This window comes from Fusarium tjaetaba, assembly GCF_013396195.1.
Source record: "Fusarium tjaetaba strain NRRL 66243 chromosome Unknown NRRL66243_c0000023, whole genome shotgun sequence".
Taxonomy (NCBI): Eukaryota; Fungi; Ascomycota; class Sordariomycetes; order Hypocreales; family Nectriaceae; genus Fusarium; species Fusarium tjaetaba.
In genome coordinates, this window is record NW_023501219.1 from 123,377 (window position 1) to 140,634 (window position 17,258).

General features: G+C 48.1%; 8 protein-coding genes across 8 annotated transcripts; 2 read left to right on the forward strand and 6 right to left on the reverse strand.

Moving 5' to 3' along the window:
* Positions 1-66: 66 nt before the first annotated feature.
* On the reverse strand, positions 67-2,382 carry FTJAE_1085 (alkaline phosphatase; the record flags this gene model as incomplete). The annotated part of the gene is made up of 9 exons (XM_037343731.1): positions 67-308; positions 369-621; positions 671-766; positions 823-1,016; positions 1,064-1,318; positions 1,368-1,437; positions 1,489-1,664; positions 1,715-1,874; positions 1,921-2,382. The coding sequence occupies 9 exons, from the start codon at positions 2,380-2,382 to the stop codon at positions 67-69; spliced, it is 1,908 nt and encodes a 635-aa protein (XP_037211770.1).
* Positions 2,383-3,245: 863 nt separating this feature from the next.
* FTJAE_1086 (uncharacterized protein) lies at positions 3,246-4,604 on the forward strand (the record flags this gene model as incomplete). The annotated part of the gene is made up of 1 exon (XM_037343742.1): positions 3,246-4,604. The coding sequence occupies one exon, from the start codon at positions 3,246-3,248 to the stop codon at positions 4,602-4,604; it is 1,359 nt and encodes a 452-aa protein (XP_037211771.1).
* A 39-nt stretch (positions 4,605-4,643) lies between these two features.
* On the reverse strand, positions 4,644-6,167 carry FTJAE_1087 (uncharacterized protein; the record flags this gene model as incomplete). Its single annotated transcript, XM_037343752.1, has 1 exon — positions 4,644-6,167. The coding sequence occupies one exon, from the start codon at positions 6,165-6,167 to the stop codon at positions 4,644-4,646; it is 1,524 nt and encodes a 507-aa protein (XP_037211772.1).
* Positions 6,168-6,504: 337 nt separating this feature from the next.
* FTJAE_1088 (ent-kaurene oxidase) lies at positions 6,505-8,067 on the reverse strand (the record flags this gene model as incomplete). Its single annotated transcript, XM_037343763.1, has 1 exon — positions 6,505-8,067. The coding sequence occupies one exon, from the start codon at positions 8,065-8,067 to the stop codon at positions 6,505-6,507; it is 1,563 nt and encodes a 520-aa protein (XP_037211773.1).
* A 457-nt stretch (positions 8,068-8,524) lies between these two features.
* On the reverse strand, positions 8,525-9,547 carry FTJAE_1089 (endonuclease exonuclease phosphatase family; the record flags this gene model as incomplete). The annotated part of the gene is made up of 1 exon (XM_037343774.1): positions 8,525-9,547. The coding sequence occupies one exon, from the start codon at positions 9,545-9,547 to the stop codon at positions 8,525-8,527; it is 1,023 nt and encodes a 340-aa protein (XP_037211774.1).
* Positions 9,548-9,932: 385 nt separating this feature from the next.
* On the reverse strand, positions 9,933-11,385 carry FTJAE_1090 (uncharacterized protein; the record flags this gene model as incomplete). The annotated part of the gene is made up of 4 exons (XM_037343786.1): positions 9,933-10,264; positions 10,313-10,734; positions 10,780-10,970; positions 11,014-11,385. The coding sequence occupies 4 exons, from the start codon at positions 11,383-11,385 to the stop codon at positions 9,933-9,935; spliced, it is 1,317 nt and encodes a 438-aa protein (XP_037211775.1).
* Positions 11,386-12,718: 1,333 nt separating this feature from the next.
* FTJAE_1091 (uncharacterized protein) lies at positions 12,719-13,747 on the forward strand (the record flags this gene model as incomplete). Its single annotated transcript, XM_037343797.1, has 2 exons — positions 12,719-12,738; positions 12,784-13,747. 2 exons carry the CDS (start codon positions 12,719-12,721, stop codon positions 13,745-13,747), a joined length of 984 nt encoding a protein of 327 aa, XP_037211776.1.
* Positions 13,748-15,426: 1,679 nt separating this feature from the next.
* Positions 15,427-17,250, reverse strand: FTJAE_1092 (alpha-L-fucosidase; the record flags this gene model as incomplete). The annotated part of the gene is made up of 1 exon (XM_037343808.1): positions 15,427-17,250. One exon carries the CDS (start codon positions 17,248-17,250, stop codon positions 15,427-15,429), a length of 1,824 nt encoding a protein of 607 aa, XP_037211777.1.
* Positions 17,251-17,258: the final 8 nt, after the last annotated feature.

The window sequence follows — 17,258 nt, forward strand, 5'->3', positions numbered from 1 at the left end:
GGAAAATTATAGTGTGACCCTTTGAATCATCTGCAGTATCTCTGTTGCCAAACTTCAACACTAGCTCTAGGATGAGCCAAGGAAACTAGGCTCTGGGTTAAGGTACATCTTGCCAAAGCCTTTAACCTTCCAAGTCCCGGTCTCGGTATTCAACGTCAGATTTGTGTGTTTCACTTTCCCTAACTTCAAGGCTCCAGACTCAGCCTGGACGCCACCCTTCGGCCGGTGGATGTGATTATCCCCAGCCAGAACCGTGAAGTTGGCCAATGGGATCTCCCAAGCATTATGAGTGGCAATGGACGGCGAGCCTATCTTCCTATTAGTTTCATGTCGATACCTAGGTAGTTCATGATGATTGATTGACTTACCAAAGAATTGAGCCGAGACATTCTTTGGAGTGACTGACAAGTGAAAATAGCCACGGTAGTAACCCTCCTGCCAGAACAGCTCTTTGTTTTCAGCGATGGCTTTCCGAGACAGCTTTCCTGCATCGGGCTCAATGGACTTTAGACCTGATGTGCCCCAGGAGCTGGCGGCGGTGCCCGCGAACTCGGCCCCTATGGCACCTTTTCCTGTCTTGGGGTCGTACTCCTTGGTGCCCAGCCACGCTAGGTCGGATACCTAAAAGACTCAGCAGTGTTGCGAGGATATGACTGACGTGATGATGTACCCAGTTCATATGACTGTCTCCTGATAAGAAGATGTTGTTGTCAATCTTGTTCTTATATAGATGATTGAGTGTTCTGTTTCTGTTCGCGATATAGCCCTATTGGAAGTTAGCATCTAGGCTCGTCTGAGTTACGGATGATATGGTAATCGTACATCCCAGGTATCTCCTCCTCCAGCCGCATCCCCTTTGATGTGAGAGAATACGATCTGGTTCCCGATCACTCGCCAGGTTGCGTTCCGATCGTTGGATTCGGATAAGGAGCGGTAGAACCAATTCTCCTGTCGACCTCCCATTAGAGTTCTACTTGGATCGTCGCTGATCTTCTCGATGTACTTCTCGTTGACGTCTGCTCGTAGTTAGAACCAAGAACATTCGGCAGTTGAAAGTACTTACAGTCGACTCCTTTACTTCGGTCATACAGTCTTGTGTCCAGCATCACTAGGTCCATCAGCTTGCCCAACTGGAAAGACCTCCATACACGGAGGCCGTCATCCATGTCAGTCTGTCTTATTGGCATCCACTCGAAGTACGCTCGAACAGCATTGGCTTTGCGAGCATCAGTGGCTACCTTCGGACCTTCTCCTTTGAAGGTATTGGGCTTGTCGAAGAAGTCGACATATCCATCTCTGTAAGCATTATCGGCGAGCTCTGGGCCAGATTAGTGTTGGATGTTCTTGTACGGCAGGAGAAGCCTTACCATGGTCATCCCAAGTGGTGATCCAAGCTGAGTTTTGAGCCAACAGTTGCAAGTCAGGATCAGTCCGGTGCTATGTAGAGTTAGAGCCTATCTGGACGGCAACAATTGCATGGACTCATACCTGCCCATGGCGTGCACGATAGTCATATAGCGAGTATGTCGGGTGTTGCGGAATCGAGCCACGTTCTTTGAATAGTGTATAGGTGCCATATTCGTAGATGTAATCGCCAAGATGCACAACCCAGTCGTGTTTATCCTTTCGGGCAGCATTGCCATAGACGTTAAAATATCCTGGAACTTTGACTAGTCAGTGACTACAGTGAGCAGTCGAGTGTTTCAGCACTTACAGTATGCGCTGCATGAGAAGACCGCCAGATTAATCTCCGATATGTCATCGTCAGGCCGAGGTGCAGTCTTCGTTCTTCCGAGAGGGCTTGAAACTTTCGAGTTGCAGACAGTAAACTGGTAGTTGTATGTCGTCAACGGCTTCAACCCTTTGGCTTCGACCTGCTGTTGGTTAGTTCTGGTACTTGACCTTTGTAACAGAACATACCTTAACTGTGTAGTCGATGTCTGCTGTAGTATAAGCCTTCCCACTACTAACGACTGACTTTGATTCCGTCTTCCCAACCGGAAAGACTTTCCAGTGTAAGCAGATAGGATTGGGATCGGCCTCTATAAACTTCTTCGTCTCGTGGCTGTAAAGCGGTTCGGTCCCATCGATAGGCGCGGTGTCAGCGGAAGACACATTGGTTGGAGCAATTCGAGTCCACAGTATAACGCTATGAGGCCATGGATCGCCGGACGCAACGCCATGAGTAAAGTTCAGCTGCTCTGGTTTGAATGCGATATTTCCACGCTTCCAGGAACGGCGCTGGACTTGCTCGAGATCGATGCCGAACTGAGTATGCCGAGGCGAGGGGCTTCCATAGTTGATGTTACCATCGAAGCTGGCCACTGAGAAGGCCAAAAGACTTGCAAGAGTATAGAGAACTGAGATTGCATAGGTCTTCATGGTGTCCTTTATGTTTTAAGGGATGTGAACTCTGTGTTGACTGATCAAAATGCAGTCAAGCATGGTCTTATATCTACGACGTGAACAACTTCCCCTCTTATGCCCAATGGAGCAACAACACATTGCCGAGTAACTGATATCACATGTCGCTGAAAGCGATCGTATACTCGGTTGAGAGAATGCGATCGCTTTGAGAATGAGGTTAGTGGAGCAATGTCAGCAACCAATCAGTAGGTGATCAGCGCGCCTGGTATATCTCAACATGGCAGGAGGATTTTCTTAGCTCATGCGTGGCTTGAGATCACTAGTCAGGAATAAGAATGAGGATATGGAATTATCAATTCTTACTGTCTAAATGCTCATTGGCCATGTCTTTTAGCTTTGGTAATGACGAAGCTGGCACTTTTGTCCGATGGCGCCTGGAATGTCCCAGACGACATCGCCACCTTGGACTAAACGCTTGAAACTGAGCATTGGCAGCAGATTTAGACATGCAAGAATAAGTGTGATTAATATGTCGAGTTCAATTATTCGTAAATTGACAGCTCTAATTGCTAGAACATATTAGTTTATCATTTATTAACTTAGATTCACAAACTCTAGCTCCAAAGCTTAACATCGACTCACCAACTGAGTTTGGCCCTATAAGGTTAAGCTTCAGGCTGCGACCACAATGAATGAATGATAACACGCTACTTTTCTTTCCCCGACATAACTTACCCAAAAACTTTCACAATGACGAATAAATCTTATTGCAAGCCCTAGGTATTGTAATGATACCAAGACTCAGCGGTATAAGAATAGCATTCCGCCCAACAGGTTCGACTCTAGAATTTCTTCCCTTAAAAACACTTTACCTCACCATGGACGATTCCAACCAATCCTCAAAGGTCAAGCCATTCGGCAAACTCGTGAGTCTCCTCAATCAAAAGTTTCCCAATTCAGATTCGATATTTCATTTATTCCCTAGACTTCCTATGGAGCTACGACTTATGATTTGGGAGCTAAGCCTGAAGGGCGAGCGATACATTAAAGTTGAACTTTGCACCATAAACAAGAGGACTGGCAAAATGCGTTTCGATCCAATGCCTTTCAAATCTTGGAGACTCGCAGAGCCATATGGGATTCTTTTACACCATCCACCAAAGCGAAGCGCTTTATTCATTACAAGTGTCGAATCTCGTACGAGCGCCCAACGATTTTATCGCGTGGCCCTTCCCTGTATCTACATCAAGAAGTCTCCCTCGGCCATAGATTCACTTGAGATAGGTGGTCAGAACACCGAGCACAATCCGCAGGGAATGGCCTTGGTCCACGGGTGGCCACACGGCAAATATCTTCAAAGAGATCGGGTTTTCGTACCAGGGACATTTGCCCTAAATCCTGAGCTGGATACCTTGGAGATTGATGGCGTGTCCCTGTTTGCGAATTTTGCGAATGATGTTTGGAAGCATGACCCGCGTAAAGTAGGGTTACGTCACGTAGCCTTCTTACCCACATACACGTTTTCTGCTTCTCAGTTTCGTAATCTTCCTCTTTATGCCCCTTCAAAAGAACTGCTACGGCAAGTCGTGGCTCGGCTTCAAAGTGTCACATTTGCACACTATGCTCAAGTCGACAAAATACTTTACCAGCGTCCTACTGGAAATCAGGGCCTATTGAACTATTGCTGTTCGCTTCCTGTTGGAAGGGCTACTGGCAACTTCTCACGTCAGCAGGATCCACGACTCATCGGGCACGAAGTACTTGAGAATATTTTTTTCGACATCACCAGCCGCCCATTTCTCGGACAGCCATACAAAGAATGGATGGAAATGGCAAAGACATTGGGAGTGACAACGCCATGTGTCTACAAAATTACTTACGCAACCCTTCGAAACGAATCGCCGATCGGCGAAGGGTGGGAACGACAGCTTCGCAAACGGAGATATCCCTACCAACTACAAAGATTGTTCGAGGAGGCTAAAGGGCAGGTCAATGGAGGATTCGAAATCGCAATAGGATTTTGGTCATTCCCTGTCGAGGCTCTTGATCAATTTAGCCGATACCAAAACCTCTCCGACCGTCAGCTTGGGGGCTTTTATGGCCTTTGTGCTGCCGAACTCGAGCTGTGCCTGTTTGGCGCATATCCGTCACGTCTTAGACCTCACACAGGGCATCAGAAGCGTACGGAGCTTGCGTCAGAGCGAGTTCAAAAAGCCAGTAGGCTCAGTTTATCATAGACTACCCTGAGGTACCCTAATAGAATCTAAACTTTCCTATTAGTATGCAGCGAGGAGATCTCTTGACGTGCAGAACTCATATACACGGTTCAAAATACACTCCAAGAACCTTTTCATATACTCCTCACTATGGAATTGAGAATTGAAAACACTAGAAAGTTCAATCTCACCATCCCAACTGCCAAGAAAGATTGCAACACCAGTAATGATTGATTGACTGGCGACCCAGACATTTGTGAGCTCGACCATTTCGTTAGATGTAGCCACAACAGAGCTTAGGTTGCCGATTGAGGAGAGAGAAACAGGACAGAATGCTGGATCTGAGGCGGACCAGGGGTCTGCCCCAGGCGGGGGAAACTGGGATCTGAAAGTCAAAGGAGCGAAGAGAACCTGTTCGTGGATATCCTCCGATAAGTTGGGTTTGTGCTTGTTGTAGAAGTCTCGAACTTGTGTAGCTATTTGAGGCAAGGTCTTGGTTGCAAGGTCCTTGCCAACCTCCAGCCCAGGAACTTCCAAGTCAATGCCCAAAGCATGTGCGCACACGGCATGATACGCTGCGCCCGCATGACCAGGGCTGCTGTATGGTTCTTGGCAGAACGGCCGGATGTTGAGCATTGGCCGATCGACATATCGAACAGGATATGCTTCCTGCTTGCGAGGCTGGAACTCAGCAAGGGCCATTGCCAGAGCCGAGACGAAGACATGAGTCAAACTGACTCCGGAGCCAAGCGTCTTGCAATAAGCCAGTATCTGTGCCGATATGCCTTTCGGGACCGATACAGCGACGCGCTTAGCCCTGAATTCGGCTTTGATCCCTGGGGAAGCGGTTGGAGGCAAGCCCATCAGACCAGGATGATTGTACATCTCCCCATTTTTGGCAGAAATTTTATTGAAGCGCTGAACTTGCGCCTTGGATAAGGGGTCAGGAATAGAGGCCGCGACGCGAAGACACGGGGACAGTCTTGCACCGAGGTCATTGTCGGGCAACGGGTAGAAATACTTTGCTGGCCGTGTATAAAATTGGCTAACATGAGTAAATAGCTGATTGAGAAGCTGCAGAATACCAACGCCATCGGTGATATCGTGAGGGCATCGCAAGAACAAGGTCTGGTGGCTGGTATCCTCTTTGGACTGGACGATGTAGACGGTTGGAACAGTAAAGATGGGAGCATCATCGTTGAACCACTCGAGCGCGCTTTTATCGGTGCTAATGACGTTGAAAGTCGAGCTCAACCAAGTATCAACATCCTCGTTATCCTTGAAGGGCTCATAGATCCTTTTGGACGTGCCGGTCTCGTTATCTCGTTCGATATGGGAGCCCAATGTCGGGTGTTTGTGTCGGAGAAACACCCAAGAATTCTTGAAAGCCTCGATATCGTGGCCATGGGTATCGTTGGGAGAGAGCTTGAGTTGGAAGGATGCGCAAGCAGTGATGGGATAGCAGCCGTGACCTTCTTTTGTGTAAAGCCAGTAAAAGCTTTCGCATTCGTCGATTTGTCTCTCCCATACGCCACTGTGGGACCTTTGCCAAAGGTACGAGGTATCGCTAGAGCCGGTATTCATGGTGGTAGAGAAACTTGACAGCGCCGTTGGGAGCAGGAAAACAGAAGACTGTAAATAAACTTAGTAAAGAACCTCCTAAGCTTAGGCTAGATTTGCCTAACTATTTTGTCGCTTAGGGTCAAGGTCCTAAGCTTTCTTTGCTCCTCTAGAACACTAACTATAGGAGTTAAATGGTTAAATCACCATAAGACGCGTCAACAGGAGGGGGAAGGACTTTATAGCCGGACGTGTCAGGAAAACAACACGGTGTCACGTGAATGTTATCGTTTCTTATCAACAAGCGAATCCTTTTCGTGTTCGCATTCTTCATTTGCAATACTGTATTAAAGATGACGACTTAAGATTGAATTCTCCTCCTAATCTTAAGGGTTGCTTTCATGGGAGGTATCCTGTTCTGGGCGATCCAAGTATTTCGCGGTCGCTCAGTCAAATGCTCAACGTCATAGTTGAGCAAAATGTAAGCGAGCAACATCTTGATCTCGTTACTCGCAAAGAACCTCCCCGGACACGCGTTTCTACCGAGTCCCCACGCCAAGAAGTCCTGTGTCGCAGTCGGTAAAGCATTACGCGCACTTTTCACGTACTCATTTGCCTCGTTTTGTCGCGCATCGTAGAATCGAAGTGGTTTGTAAGTCTTCGGTTCAGGGTAGATTTCACTGTCTTGCAGCACCGAGTACCCCGGGACAGCTATTCTTAGACCTTTGGGGACCTGCGTTCCCGATGGAAAAGTGACTCCTTTTTCTGCCATAACGGTACGGGAAACTCCGATTGAGACGATGGAGTTCTTGCGCTGGCTTTCGCGAATTGCCGAGTCGAGTTTCTCGAGTTGCGCGACGGCGCGCTTGTTCCACTTGCCGTCATGTTGTTTCAGCACGCTCTCGACTTCGTCGCGAAGTTCAGGAATAAGAACGGGAGATGATGCGGCAATGTCAAGAAGAGCATGGGTAACTGCAAATGTCGTCGTGTGAATGGATGCAAAGTTGAGTAGCAGAACACGTTGAGACAGCGCGCTAACCTGCCAGTTCTTCGGGTTGCCGATTTCCTTGGCCTGTTCAATTAACCACTGCAAGTAATCGTTCCGATCGGACTTGGTGTATTCATCTTGCGAATCGTACTCTGCCAAGCGAGCCTTGATCTCCGGCTCAAGGATTTTCTCAAACTCACGTGTGTGAATCCTGTTGGATCTGGTTATGAGTGGTGCAACTAGCGGTTTAACGAAGCTTGGGAATAACTTCATCATCATTGACGACAGTGGAATATCCTGGGCAAAAGCAATACCCAGCTTCAGCATCTCTTCGTTGCGACAAAGGGGAAGACCAAGGAATGCTCGGTTGGTGATTCCACCGAGCATCTTTTGCGCCGATTCCATCACGCAGATTTCAGTCCAGTCCGTACTGCTGCCCAACTGCTTACTGACACAGTGCTCAATCTCTTCAGCGAGATCCGGGATGAGATTTCCGACCTCTTTGGTAAGCGTGGTGGTCACCAGTTCCAGATGAATAGGATCATGAGTGAGGGATGGATCCATAGTAGTGTAGTCCGTCTGCAAATCTTGCTGTGCCGATTCATGCATGCTGAGCATATTGGTAGGCTGCTCACTGGCGAACTTTGTATCTGATCGTGGAAGATAAATGATGTTTCCACCGTCAATCAAAGGGAAAATGGCGGCTTGATTCCTGTACTGGATGTACGCCGAGTTGAGCGCGGCCTTGACATTGAGGGAATTGCGAATTTTGGCTTGTAAAATAGGAAACCAGTCGCCTTTGCGTGCTCCAATGATTGGTAGGTCAGGCAAGTTGGAGGGCTTCAGAAAAAGCTGATATACGACGTAAGACGTCAACAGAAAGAGCGGCGCAGCAATAGCCGGCCGCGAAAAGAACTCAAGAACTAGATTTACCATGGCGATCAAGAGTCAATGTCGAGGTTTCACTAGTGAAAAGAGAGCTTGGTTGATCGCCTCAACCTCAGACTTTATAGCTCCAGGATATTGGCAACGTACGAATACGAAAAGGTAACATATCGGTATAAGCTCTTTCTAACTGGCTGGTTCGCATGGAACGGACTGTAGTGCTTGAACTAATCCGTGACAAGTGCTGACAGTGAGGGCATCCGCTAAACCTGGCCAAGCTAGCTCTGTAGGATCACTGGTGGAGAGTGCCACCACTACAACGACTGTGCCTGAGAGATGTGATCCTCCTGCCCTCTCAAAGATCTCCATTGCGAGATGCTGACGAATATCAAACGATCGTCCACGTTACGTCTGAATCTCTGATCGTGACGCGGGCGTTGGTTACTCGGTCTGTCTGTTCTTTGCTGTCTGATTGTGGTGGTACGGACGAGATAACTACAGTGTTCCCTCAATGCTTGATCTCGAAAACTGCCTTGACACCAAGATGATCAGTGATCCACGGTTTCTCAAAGCCAAGCGACACCAAATCCTTCCGAACATCCTCCTCCGACTCATCCGGCTCAACATCAGCACCAAACCTCTCGAACTCCAACAGCTTAAGTCCATCGCCACAGACAAACACCTTGTCCATGCGCGAGCAGCCAAATTGCTGACGCAGTTGTGGGAGGGCCTGCTGTCCCCATGTATACCCTTCGTTATCATCCCTACCGTCGCCTTCTGTGCCCCCGAGTTTGAGGTATGCGTCCTCAAGCTTATTATCTGTATGAAGCGTTCTGTCGAATGGTTGGATGGCGTTGAAGTCACCTGTTACAACCGCGCCAGAGACATCATCAGCGTGCATTTGTGAAGCGATGACCTGCATTTGCGCCGGGCGGCGTGGTGGTTCTAATGCAAGTGATTCGAGGTGAGTGTTGCAAAGTCGGAGCTTTTTATCAGATGCTTCTACGTCAACGAAGAGGGCGTCGCGCTCCATCTGAGTCGCGGAGTAATGCACTCGAAAACAGGACAGGACATCAAGTCGGCGATCGACCAGCGTCGTTGTGCCATAAGCGCCTGACGCCCAGTTCTCAGTATCCGTATCTGTCCGGTAGAAGCCGTCCCGAATCCAATTCTTTTCGCCAATGAGTTCTAAATCAGATGGAACACATTCTTGAATGTTGAAGACAACCGCTGTTTTGTCATCAAACCGATACTGGCGACTCAGCTCTTCAAGATGCTTCAGCGCCGAGTTCATTCGGCTATCGCCATGAGGCAGCATGAAATCGATGTTCCAACTGTAAATAGCCAACTTGGTTGTTTGGGGTCGGCTTGGTGAGGGCTCGGATGCTTGAAGTAGCTGCCATTCACCCGCGTTGTTACTCCAACTGTACAGAGGCTGCTTCCAGGGCTCGTCCGGTCGCCACGGAAGCGAAGAGGCTGGTTTCCTCAAGGCGATGGCATTTGCCATATGTTTCTGAATGAGTGCCTGCATTTTGAACAGAGTCCGTCTCATAGGAAAGGCAATAAATGAATAGCCCCCCTCAAGTCTTGCTTATGAACAAGATATGGTTTGATCTGGCCATAAATGGTGACGGATCGCTCGGAGCGGGGTATTCCGGTGTCTGACATAAGGCCCGAGGCAACAATGAGTTTAACCAGACAGAAGCCAATAGCTCACCAACAAAGAGATAATAATAAAGTTTGAATAGAGAAGAAGTATATCTTGAGCTTCTGGCATTAAAGGTAATACTTCACTGAAGACTAGTAACGCAATCAGCCACGGGAATGAGGCATAGATGAATATAGAAACAAGATGTAATGGTGTATTCTACCTGGATTAAAACAAGAGGCCGATAAACCAATTGTCTCATATATGACTATAAGTCAAGCTCGAAATCCCATACTTGCAACTTACGATCAGGAAAACCTCCCGCTTGTCTCACAAACACGCTCAAAATTCCCGATTCATGAAGTCTCGTCTTATCAAAGAGGGGTTCAGTCGAAGTATTCGGTATCTCAGCTAGGCTCTTCCAATCCTTGAAATCCTTTGATGCGGTAGCCACGTAAATACCTGTTGATTGCTTCACGGGATCAGGGAGAATACCGAATAAGTACTCTCCGCTCGCGTCGCCCGCAAGTTTGCCTCTGGGGTCGTACAAGTCAGGCCCATTGAGACCAGCGGGGTTGATGGCATTCTTGGTCCATGTTCCTTGTAAAGTATTAGCGAAGTTGATTGAAGGGGGATCGATAGACCTACCGTCAGTCTTTCGGAGATAGTGCTGGTACTGATGTTCGCCGGACAGCAGGTCTCTCATCAGGATATGGAACCTGCCCTTGGTGTCGATGAGCTGTCCCTCTTGGTTGACCATGCGACTATTTTGAGGAACATTCCAGATCATAGTGCTTTCATCAGATGTTGAGATAGGTTTCACCAGCTTGGTACCATTCGTGTTGAACCATGACTTGCCATCGTCATTCGAGTAGGCAAAATAGACACCATGATTGGTATCAGCATTAGGTGTTTCTCTGACGGTCCAAGAAGTGTACAACTTTCCATCCAGGTAATCCAACCCGTTGATGTACGCATTATTGTCGTCACCTTGGATGTACATTCCATAGGCCTGCCATTTGCCAGTGGAAACGCTGTAGCGATGGATGTAGCTATCGCCTGATCCAGATCTACAGCTGTCAGTTCGCGGTCGATCATACAATCGCAATACTCACTGTCCAATTCTGAATTCCAATAGAAGGTCGCCGTTACTCAGAGGCTCGAATCGCGGATATGTCAGTGGCGAGTATGGCCCTTGAGACCCGACAAGCTCATGGACGACAGGACCGAAGAGATCTGAGGTCCATTGCGAGGGAACATTCTTTGCGATACCGGTTTTCGAGATGCGGTAATTGATCGGTACATCCTTTACGAGTCAGAGAGGATCATCAGTCTTGGTTTCAACTTACGTGATGATCAAAGCTGAGGTGAATCTTTCCATCCCCAGAAATACCCATAGAGATCATGTTATGGCCATCCATCGTCTTCTGGGTATAGTCATCAAGAGTAACAAACTCCCAGTCTCCGACACTAGGCGAAACCTTTCTGCGTCCCACCTTGACGAAATGGTTGAGATATCCCGCCGGCGCAGTTTCATAGAAGGTGACATATTGATAGTCTCCGTATGTAATGAGAGCATCTTCTTGATAGCTCACGCCATTGAGTCGTTCGGAGCCTTGAACATCGGTACCAATTGTCCACTGCTTGGTAGACTTGACCGTGATTGCTGAAACGGCCGACATCAGGCTTGTGAATGCGAGTGCAATCCTATACAGATGCATTGTGAGTGAAATGGTCCAAATTGAGAAGTAAGGATACTCCAGCAACAGGACCGGGACTTCAAGGCGTGCTATATATGAACTTGCAGATCTTACCTATTTCACTCTTGCAGGACCGTATCGCAGGGTTTCACCTGTGCGTTGTTGGCGAACTCGCTCAGGCTGGAACTGAATCGGTGTTGAGACCCTTGTTCGCCAAGATATTGTTCACAGCCGCTGCTCTTCAATTGGAGAGGTTACAACCCCGCGTTCGAGCCCCGCGTCGTCAATTCTCCCGAGATTGTGGGGAGCAAGCTTGGCTTTGATATCACCAGGGACTTGAGTAACGGCACTTCTGACCTTCCCTATCGTTACTAGGTACGGCTTGTATTTCAATGAAATTAGCCATTCAGGTGAAGAATACGACCTGGCTTGTCACTCGTCTCTCATTGGCTAGGAAAGTTTCGTTTGATGATCGGGTTTTTGGTCGGGCCCAGATACCCCGATTTCCCGATGCGTCCACGTCATGTAAATGCTGTGAACCAATGCCTCTCACTGGAATCTTTCGTCATGGGGTTCTGAGATTTATGATGGCCTTGTATTTCGGGTTATAATCCTGCGAGACTGACTGTCGTCTGTCACATGACTGAGCCAAAGCCACTGAAGCTTGAAGCCTCAATGGACTAGGTGGCGTGGAGCACATGACATGTCTCAAAGTTTGACAATGGGACAATACACACAGTCAGTAAGTAAATAGAGGTATTTCTATTAACAAGAGGGATACAGATACATATTTTCATCCCGTAATCGAAGAGTTTCGCTGGGCTTTCCATCTTATGCCTGTGGGTACAGAGAACGTTTTCTCCTTGATTCCCTCGTTCTTGAAGTATCACGGCTCTTTCTAAGGCTTATTTGGCCCTCTGGAGAATCCTGTATTTCATCCATCCAATAGCCTTAATCAGGATCCGGCAACGATTCTGTTATCCTCAAGCCCCGAATACATATATGACATACAATCCCTGAATTGCGACCAATGGTTACTGTTTGGATGTTATTAACTTACTTTCCGTGGCTTACGAAGCCGCAACACATGACATGCGGCGTCGCTCTTGGTTTGCGATCCTAATCTAAGTTCACGGAGGGCCACCTGCTTCCCCTCTGGAAACCTTAGATAGAAGCCTAGGGCTACACGGGACTCGTGACGAGAGGGTTCTCCTTGTCTTTCCCCATCGAAAATATTTTGTCTCACTTCCTCACTCTACATCATCGCGGACCTCTAGGTCAACGAACTTTACGGAAAGACGACCAACAGTAGCAGACCAAATCACCCCGAGCATTGTCATTCTCCTTCACGATCATGTCAGAACAAGAGTTTGAGTAAGTTCTCTACGTTACTTGTATTTGCTGCACTGGATCCTGCAGGATCTTTGCGGAAAGAGATGAGTCACCCCAGAGGTGGATGCGCTTGGATTTGCAGAAGTCGCATTATTTTGTCCTCGTTCAGACCCGACTCCATTTTATTAGAGCCTATATCGTGATTGAGGCTAACAAATACGGGTCAATTAGAGATTGCAAAGACTGGCCAATTAGCGATTTCCTCGCTGATGACAAGCATCTCTTCCTTGTCTTCGTTAGGAAGGACCTTAGAGATATCGCGGCTGTAGAGTTTATCAGACACACTATCCAGTGCACCAGCTTCCCCCCTTGGGAAGATGCCGGTAGCGATTTGAAGTCCAACATCATCGAAGCGACGCCTAAACAGGCAGAAGAGATCGCGAGCCATCCCGATATTGTACGAATAACGCCAATCGAAGAAACAGTCTTAGAAGACGACACAGACTGCGAGAAAGTACCTGAGGATGATTCAAACAAAACGATTTACGCCGTTCGTCCAACAAATCGCAGAGACAGAGATCAGTGCCTAGCCATCCATGCTTCACTAAAAGACATCTTCCAAGATGAATTGCAACCCCAGGAACTTGGACCTTATGGAGTCAGCCACTGGAAAATCAATACAACAAGTGACCAGGTGCCGCTTGCGGCAAAGATCGAGGGCGTCAAGTATGTAATGCCTCTGGAACAGTATGTTCTCAGAAAGTCAGAAACATCTGTATCGAGGAAGCGAAGGATCATAAAGCCAATGCAAACCGACAATCAAGAGCAGTGTAAAGCCACAGACGCTGCTCTTAGGAACGTCTTTGGGGGCAACTTGGTCCGTAAATTACTGCACGATGGCGGGATCTGTCACTGGACGGCAATGCTGTCTTCGCAAGAAGCTAGACGGGCTACAGCCGTTGAGGGAGTGTCTTCAGTTCGCACAGCCATGTTAGGGAGGATAAGTCTTGGTCCTGGGCCACATCCGTCGAACGTATGTAACCACAAGTGATGCAGATAGAGATCAGGCCGAACAGTTAACTAGGCCACTTTCACAATAGAAGAAATAAAGCCCCTCTCGAACCAACTCTTATTATCAAAGGACATGTAACCTAATATGATTACTAAATAAAAGCGATTCGAAGATAATAATAAAGCTTGCTTGGTGTACGCAGCTCCTTTTGAAAGACTCGTCCAGTCTCCCATGCTGGGTTCGGCAGAGTATACCTGTATGATGCGGTGACTGGTACCTAAACTTTAGTAACCAACCTTATTCGCGTGTCCTCTAATCTTTTGCCCGATAAGTCCTCGATGACGAATTGCAGTCTTTTGGCATGGGACAGCATAAATATTCAGCACTCTTGGTGGGAGATTAGCTGGTAGCCTATTCTCCATTTCGCTTATCACCTTCACAACTACCAAGGCATCACGGCTCACCCTGAACTGACTTCAGACCATACCAGACAAGCCAAGGTAACACCCTAATATTTAGTAGCCGCCGATATAAGATTTACGAAGAGTTGCTGTGATTCAATCATCGTTCTGATATCACAAAAGAAACGCAAACTGGCAACTCTATCCTTTACCATGTTTCTAGACATTCTTTTCTTGTGTGGTCGAATTTGTTACTCGGCTCAGTATCAAACACCGCTGACATGAATAATACCACTTCTAGCTTTTCTGGTCGTGCTGGATTGCTCTACGCTGTATTTCTTGGAGCCCATTCGTAGAGGTTTCCATTTGCCCATATTGTCGGACCACGAGTCGCCAGCGAGTCCGCCAATCTTCTCTAGTACGACAAGGTCTCCTTTGATATTCTCGACGGGAGGCTCATAAAGAGTCTCAAGGACTACCTTCAGTCTGATGCAGCCAGTTGAGAGCGATACTCCAGCATTTGCGTTCTTTCGAACAAGGTGCGAGAGTAGAATGACTCGAAGAAGCCGTTAAATACAACGGCCTTAAACCCGACAAGCATGAAGAAGTCAGGTATCTAATCGAGAACAAGTTTTACCCTGTGGTCGGTTGCTCGCTTGATCTTCGCACACAAGGTTCTGAAGTTTCACGGTTATCCAACCATGATACACCGAACAAGTCAGGGGACAGTACAAGTGATCGTCTCAAGATACCCTATGGATTTAGATGACTTACACCATCAATGGTGGGCCCTCTGATTATGAAGGTGGCGACCGAACCACCCTAAGCGACGCACCTACAAGATATACCCTGGTTCTTTGAATTCGCCTTGAAGGCATGGCAAACCGTTCATGTTTGCCCTCGACAATTACTGGTCACGGCGGGGCAACCTAGCAGCATCATGATAGTGCCCTTCTGTTGCGTGTCTTGTTATCCAATCAGCTAAGGCGCAGTGGCAGAGTGGTCTAATGCGATAGACTAGAAATCTATTCTCTTCGGAGGCGTCTGTTCGAATCAGGCCTGCGTCGATTGGTTTGTTTACCTTTTGCTCGAAGCATTGATTTTTATGTCAATGTTCTTTTTTCTTCTGTTTGTTTGATTGATTGTCTAGCAGGTTCGTCTGGGGCTATGCTTATCTGGTGTTCTTATGTCACTGAAAATAATCGCCATACTCAAATCATAGAGCCTCGTATGAAGTAAGATATCTAATTAAGTGCTAATCCTCATACAAATATTATCTTCTTAGCTAGCTACTGTTAAGTTGTGCCTAAGCTTCTCTCAAGCCTTGGAAATCGTGATGGAACCCACGGACCCCTCCTCAACCTCATGTTCGCCTGCATCGAGCTCCTTACTATCACCAGACAAGTTGCCCGCCGAATACACAGTTAGCTTAGTTCCAGAAGAAATACGGATAAAGCGAATAGCTTCAGGCTTCAGCCCAGCCTCAGTCAAGAATTCTTCATTGAAGTCACCAAGCCCAAGACTAACACCCCGACCGGTCGCACTAGTAGAAGAGAACACGGAAGCACCAATCTTGGGCTGGGGGACGGGGATTCCACCATCAAACGTCAACTTGAGGACATAAGCGAGTGACTCGGCTGGCTGAGCTGGCAGCGAAATCTCAAGGGCATCCTTGGTCTGCTTCCAATCAGAGACCTTTTCGTATTCGCTGGCCTTGTCGCCGAGAAGCTCGATAGACTTCAGGCTCTTGAGATCAACCAAGGCATCAGAGCCAAGACTGCCGATAGAGACTTGCTTATCGTTGGGCCAGCCAAGAACCGTGGCGTAAAGAACGTTGGCATCTTTGTTACGCGTGAAACGGATGTCACTGCTGTTGCCCTGTAAAGGTGCCGTGAAAGACCCACCAGTGACTTGGTTAGGCCCTTCGCCATAAATATCCCAAGCGCGAGTACTGAAGACAGCCTCTCCGTAACGTCCAAGGAAGTCTCCGATATCCTGCAAGACCTTGAGCTGCTCGTCAGGCAAAACACCGACTGCAGTAGGCGAAATGTTGAGCAGCATGTTGCCATTCTTGCTGATACGGTCAAGCAGCGAGTGGACCATGGCCTTGGAGGAATAGTACTTGATACCAACTGTGTAGCTCCAGCTTGAAGCACTGATCGCGTCATCAGTCAGCCAATAGGGACGTGTGATGTTAGCTGGCCCACCACGCTCATAGTCACTGACGGTGGACGTGTCGCGGAATCCCACGTCAAAATGCTTGTGAGTCGTCACGACCTCTTTGTTCCACTCAACAGCGCGATTGAAGTAGTAGGCCAGAAACTCCAATCGTTTCTTCTCAGCAACAGCACATGGGCCATCAAAGTCAGCACAGTAGCCAGGGCTGTCGAGTGAGAAGTCGTTCCAGATGATGTCAGGCTGCACATGGTCTAGCATCTCTCGGTGTTTGTCGAACCATAGTTGGTCTGATTCGTCGCGTGAGAGTTGCCCCAGTAACTTCTTCAAGCTCGTGTCGTTGGTCTTTGGTGCCCATTCATAAAAGCCGTTATAGTTGTAGGCTTGATGCATGGCCACCACGAGCTTCATGCCATTCTTGCGAACAAGGTCGGCCCATAGCTTGACCAAGTCTAGCTTGGGACCTCGCTTTACCGAGTTCCACTCGTTGACCTTGCTATCCCACATGGAGTAGCCATCATGATGCTCGCCAACCGGGCCCGCGAACTTTGCACCCGAGGCCTTGACAGCTTTGATGATAGCCTCGGGATCAAACTCGCCGCCCTTAGAGCTAAGAACAGGCTTGAACTGTACAAAGTTCCCCTTGAGATCATCAGCACCATTGATGAAATTCGAGTAGCCCCATTCCTCGGGTGGCCCGTAAGTCTCGGTATGGTGTTTGCGTTGGTCTGAGCCTGGCTCATACATGTTGCGTGGATACCACTCGCTAGCGTACTGAGGGGTCGTGAAAGCACCCCAGTGCCAGTAAACACCGAATTTGGCGTCGCGGAACCATTCAGGTGAGGCGTTGTGTTTGTCGGTTGACTCCCATGTTGCTTCGTACGGGCCTGAAGCCTTTGCAGCCGCGATGGGAAACAAGGCGCCGGCAGCAGCTGCAACTGCAGTCAACTTGGTAGATAGAGTCATCATGAACT